At 43.6% G+C, this 6890-nt stretch overlaps 1 protein-coding gene across 2 annotated transcripts in view; it reads right to left on the reverse strand.

The window, feature by feature from the left end:
* VCL (vinculin) overlaps positions 1-6223 on the reverse strand; it is a 99661-nt gene extending 93438 nt beyond the window's left edge. The window contains exon 1 of one of the 2 annotated variants that reach the window (XM_081244793.1): positions 5951-6223. In XM_081244793.1, the coding sequence (XP_081100919.1) occupies positions 5951-6118 (168 nt within the window). In that variant the 5' untranslated portion in view covers positions 6119-6223. The remainder of the gene's footprint in view (positions 1-5950) is intronic. The other variant, XM_081244794.1, reaches the window with a different exon arrangement.
* Positions 6224-6890: the final 667 nt, after the last annotated feature.

Raw genomic sequence — 6890 nt, forward strand, 5'->3', positions numbered from 1 at the left:
AAAAAAATACATGCTGTGATGGACTTTAGACTGTGGATAATTAAGATATTCCCATCCTACCCTCTTTCTAGGTGTGCCAGTAAAAGACCAGGAAGTTGTCAGAAAGCTTTTAAAATAATGACCCTCTCATTTGTGATACATATAAAATGTAAGTATTTTATATATACATATACACATACACACACATATATATGTGTATATATATATATATGTGGCCAGTAATTAAGTATATAAAATAACCAGACTCCTTTTTTAACCAATATACCAGAAATATTAAAATCCAAATAAGTCCCATCTCCATAAAAACAGTTGCCTTAGTGCTGCCCTTACTCCTGACTATAGCAGGAATCAACTTATGATACTGTGGTTGATATCACAGAGCTTTTACTCTAACTTTTATTTTGTCCATAAAATATAAAATAACTTTTATTTTGTCCATTGTTATACCAGTGCTATTTACAAAACAGCTTTAGAAAAGCCCAACTTTCCACTGTGTCAATATATATAAACAAATATTTAAACTGGGGCTCCATTAAAATTATAAACATAGTTGTAGAAACATACAATCTCCAAAACTCTTCCATTCTCTCCATCATGAGTAAATGCTAAGTCCTATTTGTATATCTCTTCTGATCTAGAGACAAAGTGTTTCAAATGAAACTTCACAATTCCCCAAAGAATCCACAAACTTACTATAAATACTATTTAAATACAGAAATCCTACAAACCTACTTTAAATACTATTTAGTTCTCATAGACTTCAACTAAGCAGCCATAAATACTAGAAAAGCCTTTACGTGTCTGGCAGACATACTTTTGTGTTACCTGTATCTATTCTTTTTTTTTTTTAATGCTGCAAAATTGAATGTCACTGTGAAACAGAACACTACCTTCACATCATTTTTTTAATACAGGCCCTTCACACACGCCATGCCAAAACCAGCCTTTAAACAGATAATCTTGCCAAGCCCAGGACAAATGGAAACTCTTTGACTAACAACATTCTCATTGCTTCTGATTCAAGCTAGAAAACTTCCAGTGATATTTAACAACTTTGTTCTAAGTGGATACAGAATGGTGGAGTGAAAAGAGCACAGTGTCCAGAGTAAGAGAAACAGAGCTCAAGTCCAAGCTCCACCACTAACTACTGTGCCACTGTGGGCAGGTTACTTAACTTCCCTGATCTACAGTATCTTCACCTGTAAAATTCAGACCATAGCAATACCTACCTTAAAGGACTGCTATGAGATTATACATATGAAAGCATTTTATAAACCATAAAGAATTATACATTCTTATTATTTACCTTATTTTTTCCTTAATACAGGAATTTATATGTTCATTTTAAAAATTGGAAAATACAGAATACGAAGAAGAAGAAAATCACCCACAGGCCTGTCACCCAAACACTGTTATTTATTTTAACGGAAATAAGTCCAACATCAACCAAAAGAAATTAAAGTAGGAATAATTTCAGATGTTAATACAGATAATTTATAAATGACAAAATTGATTTCTTTTTAAGAGCAGAACAGTCGTTCCCATCTATCAGTTTAAAGACAATGCTGCTATTTGTCCCAGAGCTGGTCCCAACAGGGTATGATACGTGGGTGAGGCTCATAAAAGTAAAGGCCACAAAAACGTCCGAAATAAATATTTCATGAGCCCCCGGAGTAGTTACAACACATGCCCTCAGATGCAATGGAGAACGCAAAGTGTATGAACCCCCATTAATAAAACTGGCACGACTATATGGTCACAAAGACTGTCAGATTTCTATGGGCCACTTCAATGGGAAAAAAGAAAAATTTATATACCATGCTACAAGACAGACAGTCTAAGACTTCTGAATTTTTCACACTGCTGACTGAATCCCATCCTTGGAACCTGTACCTCTCCTCTACTTTTCTTTTCCCATCCATCTTTCTCCTAGGCCCCCTCCTTGTTTTGTTACTGCATTAGAATCATTCTCTGTGTTTAAAATGGCCTTATTTTATACAATGGAATATTATTCAGCAACAAAAAGTAATGAATTTCTGACACATACTACACCACAGATGAACCTTGAAAACATTATGCTAAGTGAAAAGTCCTACACAAAAGGCCACATTATTTTCTGATTCCATTTATATGAAATGTCCAGAAAGGACAAATCCACAAAGACAGAAAGCAGACTGGTGGTTGCCTAGGGCTGGGGTGCTGGGGGATGGGAGAGAATCAGTGACTGTAATGGGTATGAAGTTTCTTTTTGAGGGAAGAAAACTGTCCTAAAATTAGACTGTAGTGATGTTGTGCAATTCTGTAAATACACTAAAAAAAAAACCAAAACACTGAACTGAGTGTTTAAATGAGTGAATTGTATGGTATGTGAATTATATATCAACAAAGCTGTTTTTTAAAAAATGGTCTTATTCAGTTTGAAAAAAGGACATGTAAATAATCCCATCCTACCCTCTCCCTAAGGGTGGGGTAAAAGTGATGACTCAATTGTGATGATATATATATAAAGTGACCAGACTACTTTTGTTTAACAAATACACATGAAAAATTACAAATCTAAATGAGTCTTGCTTAATGATTTCCTAAGTCAAAACTTGGTCCTCAGATTCTCAATAATTCTATGCCTTTGTTTAGGTATTCTTTCTACTTGTAATGTCTTTCTTACCATGTCTTTAAAAGTTCCAATCCCACCTTCTTTAAGGCCAGCTCGGAGGTTATCTCCTCCATGAAGCCTTCCCCATGCTCTCAAGAAGAGTAACCTTACCTTCCTCTGAACTTCCATGATACTTCACTTCCTCCGGGCCACTTAGGACCTTCAATCCAGTATTATACTTATTCTGCCCAATATCATACTTATTGCTTTGATGTTAGAAGCGGGGTGTCTCAATAAATACCAACCTGATAAGTGGATGACTACAGCTTAACAATTCAGAATTTCATCATCACCTGGTAAGTTTTAATTTTGGAAATATCCAAAAGTCACTTTAGACTCAAGAATGGTACATAAAGTAGTAAGGTTAAGAAATGCCCACTTCAGACAAAATTTTCTTGACCAAAATAAAACTAATTTGACATATATATGTAGATAATCTGTAAGAAATTCCCAAAGAGAAGCACTGGAATAAGGATATAGCCTCCCAAGGTAACTGAAAGAAACCTGAATTGTATAAATTCCAGAATATTTGTTCAAAAATCAGATTCGTTAATTTATAGTAGCACCGTGTGTTTTTTTCCTGAGAGTTCTATTATCAAGCTCTACTAATTCTTCTTCTACTGTATTTCTAATATGGTTCTAATTCCTGCTCTATTTTCCCTGCCACACCCAAAGTCCAGGCCCTCATTTTCCTCATGACCAACCAATTTTAAAAGTCTAATTTATCTTCCTTCCCATAGTTCCTTCTTTCCTTCAACAATATCAAGCCATCCCATGTGCCAATGTTGAGGGTAGGAACTGAGAAGCACATACGAGGCCTGTTCTCCAGACACAATCTAGTTGGGAACTTGATACATGTACACAACTCATCACAATATTCAGCAGCATATACACAGGGCCACAACTGACACCCACGATTCCAAGCAACGGGTAGGTCCTCAGGCCTCCCCAGAACACAATCTATACAGTCTCCCTCACACACTGTCCTCATCCTATCCCTTCCATTCTCTTTGTTCGTCTTATTGGACTTCTGTTAAAGTGCCCATACGGCATGCACCAATTTCATCTCCAGTTTCTCTCCAACTTGCCTCCTGAGCTAAGCAAGACAATCTACTTGTCTACTTGTAATCTGGAAGTCACTTATTCACAAGTACCTTTGTTCATGATTAACTACTTATCAACACAACCCTCCCCACTTTCTCTCTGCTAACTCCTATCTACCACCAATCTCAAGTCCCTTCTTTTGTAATGTATTGGGAAGTTTGCAATTATATGTAATTTTGTTTTCAGCTTATCAATGGCCTCATTTTTTTGGTATTTGTCTCACAGTATCTATTAGTGTTTCCTAACTAAGGGATTATATCAAAGCCACCTATGGAGCTTCTCAAAAACACAAAGGCCTTGACCTGACCCCCTAAAGAGCTCCTCAGTAAGTCTGGGGTGGGAGCTGGACATCTTTATTTCTAAAAAGCCCCACTGGTGATTCTGATACACATCTCAACCTAAGAACCACTGATTTATTAAAATGCTCCCTATATAGCAGACATTCAGTTCTTATTAATTCATGCATTGAAGCTCATAAATAACTTTTTTCTAAATAGCCTAACCAGATATCAGCCCCTAGACTATACACTAACTCTGCTCCAAATGCAACATGTGGTTTTAAGATTTCATTTCCTGAAGTACTCCTTGGAGGGACACTATTACCTTGTCTCTTTACATTGCTTCCTATTTGTTGAGAAATGGAGGCCTGGAATGCAGCCATGTTAGACAACACTACATAAGAATGTACTCTGGAGTCTTAGATTAAAATTAGTTATAAAAAGAACAAGAACAGTGTAGAACTAGACATTTTGAATGAATTCAGTATTCTTCCTGAATACAGTCTAACTAAATCTACACAGAAGGCAGATGGGGAATTTGGTCAGTAGTGTTCTCCTAGTTACCAGTCTCCGGAACTGTCTCCTGGACTGGGCCCCTGAAGACTGAGGAAGACTCTGAGCAGCTGAAGTGCACTAAAGTGCTCTAATCAGATACGGAACCCAAGCCCCACCCAGACCCACAGTTGCCTACCAGCCTCCTAACTACCCTGGCACACACTAGTTACACAGCTCAGTGGGGAAGCCGTTTAAAATTTTTCCAAATTTGTTCCTCACAGGCAGCAGCAGTCTGAGTCACCCACCCAGGGTGGGAAAGAAAAGTGTGATATTAGCCAGCAGAGTGTTAGGAGACTGGTCACAGCACCTCTTTTCCCCTCTCAGAAGTGGACTCCGCCTCCTCGAGGAATCACCTCAGTTATTAGTCACAGCTGTGGGCTACAGGGGTCTGCAGAGCCACTTCGCCATCTAGGAAAGTTGTGGCTCGGGGAGGAGACGCCCCGTTCTTTTCTCCGGCAGGGGCCGCAGATCCCAGATTCCACAGGCCTCTCCATCTTGCTTCCTGCCAGGAGGAGGGGCCGACGAAGAGGGCCCCCGAGTCTAGAAAGGCCCCAGTGGGAGGAAGCCGTTTGACAGCAAGTAAAGCCAGGTGGAAATCTCCACGGGGGTTGGAGGGGGAGGAAGGGGATGAAAGGCAACAGGGTTAAGCGAAAAGGGGAAAAGGGATTCGTAGTCATGAATTACTGCACCCGGTGTTTGTGAGTGCCAGAGGTGTGAGCAGAAGTAGAATGCCCAGGAAAGGAGGAGACAGGGACGAGTGGCCACTAAGACAAGTGGACAGAAGGGCCGGACGCGGGGAGCTCTGGGGAGGGCTCAGAGGTGGGTGAGGCGGGTTTCAAGGTGAGGGGCAGAAGTATTAGAAAGGAGAACAACGTGGCTCAAATAAGAATCCCTGGAAGGAAAGTCAGGGAATCAGCAGAGGAGCCCGCCAGCCCAGAGGCCAGACTGGGGAGGCCTAAAAAGGAGCTGAAAGCAAGGCTGTCAACGGGAGGGGCGACAGCCTGCTGAGGGAAAGGGGCTATCAGACATCCTAACGCCTATCATTTATTGAGCGCTTACTATGGGTCATAAGCTGCGCTAGCCACTTTATAAATACCACCTCGCTGAATCTTCACAACAAACCCGCAAGGCAGGCATTATTATGATTGCCCCCATTTTATAGGTGAGGAAACTGAAACCCAGAGAGGCTCGGGGGCTTGCTCAAGGTCACAACGCGGGGGCGTCAGGATTCAAACCCGAGGCGGTCTGGCTCCTGAGCCCACCGGCAAAGCCACAGGCAGCGCAGGGGAGCCGCGAGGCGAGCCGGAACCCCAAGGACGTCTCCCGCCCCCGTTCCCCATCCCAGGCCCAGCGCGCTCACCCGAACGAGGTTACTGACGGCCGCCTGCACGGCGGCCACAGGCGCGGTGAGGTCAGGGATGGCTTTGCCGTCCACCTCGCCTTCCTCGTGCATGATCACCAGGTGCGAGATCTGCTGCGCCACCGGCTCCAGAATGCTCTCAATCGTGCGCGTATGAAACACCGGCATCGCGGCGGCGAGCGGGGCGGCGAACCGCGGGCTACAGAGATCTGAGAACGGCGGGGCCGGGAATCCGCGGAGAGACGGACTCTGAGCAGTGACTACGGAGTCCGGGCTTCCCTCGGCGTAACCAGCCTCGCGAGCGCCCCGCCCCCTCTCGTCGCCGCGCCCAATGGCAACGCCGCTCAGACCCGGGCCTCCACTCCTATTGGTCCCGCTTTGAGATGCTCCGCCCACGCAACCGCGCCGCCAAGGCCCCGCCCCGCCCCCATTCCCAAGGGAGGGGCCTGGGATTGGGGCTGAGCCGCGGGGTTTGCGACCGGATTCCCGAGCCCTAACGCCGGGCGCTCCTTATAAGGGCATGGTGGGAGCGGAACGTGCGGCTGGAGTCAGGGCTCCGCCCCCCGGGGCCGCCTCCAGTGTTGGCTCTGCAGAGCTCCGCCCCTCTGCAGAATCACCTCAGCGGGGCGGGGTCTCCTCACCTCAGACGGCGCTGGAGTCTGAAGAGACCAGGGAGCTGTAAGTCTTCACCCTGCTTCCCAACTTTTCCCTTCATACGACGCCCTCAAAATACACTTTCCATTTCCTCTCAGTAATACATTCAAATACAGAAGTGCACAGAGAAAGCATAAGCGTCCCATTCATTCACACACGCGCTCCACCCACTCCCGAGCTCAGAGATATTCACAGTTTAAAGTTTGGTGTTCAGGCTTCTAGACCTTTATCTACTCATTATCTTGTACATATGTATTTTCTAAGTAAATGGGATTAAGCATTTTCC

This window comes from Mesoplodon bidens (assembly GCF_964165515.1).
Source record: "Mesoplodon bidens genome assembly, chromosome: 1".
Lineage (NCBI taxonomy): Eukaryota > Metazoa > Chordata > Mammalia > Artiodactyla > Ziphiidae > Mesoplodon > Mesoplodon bidens.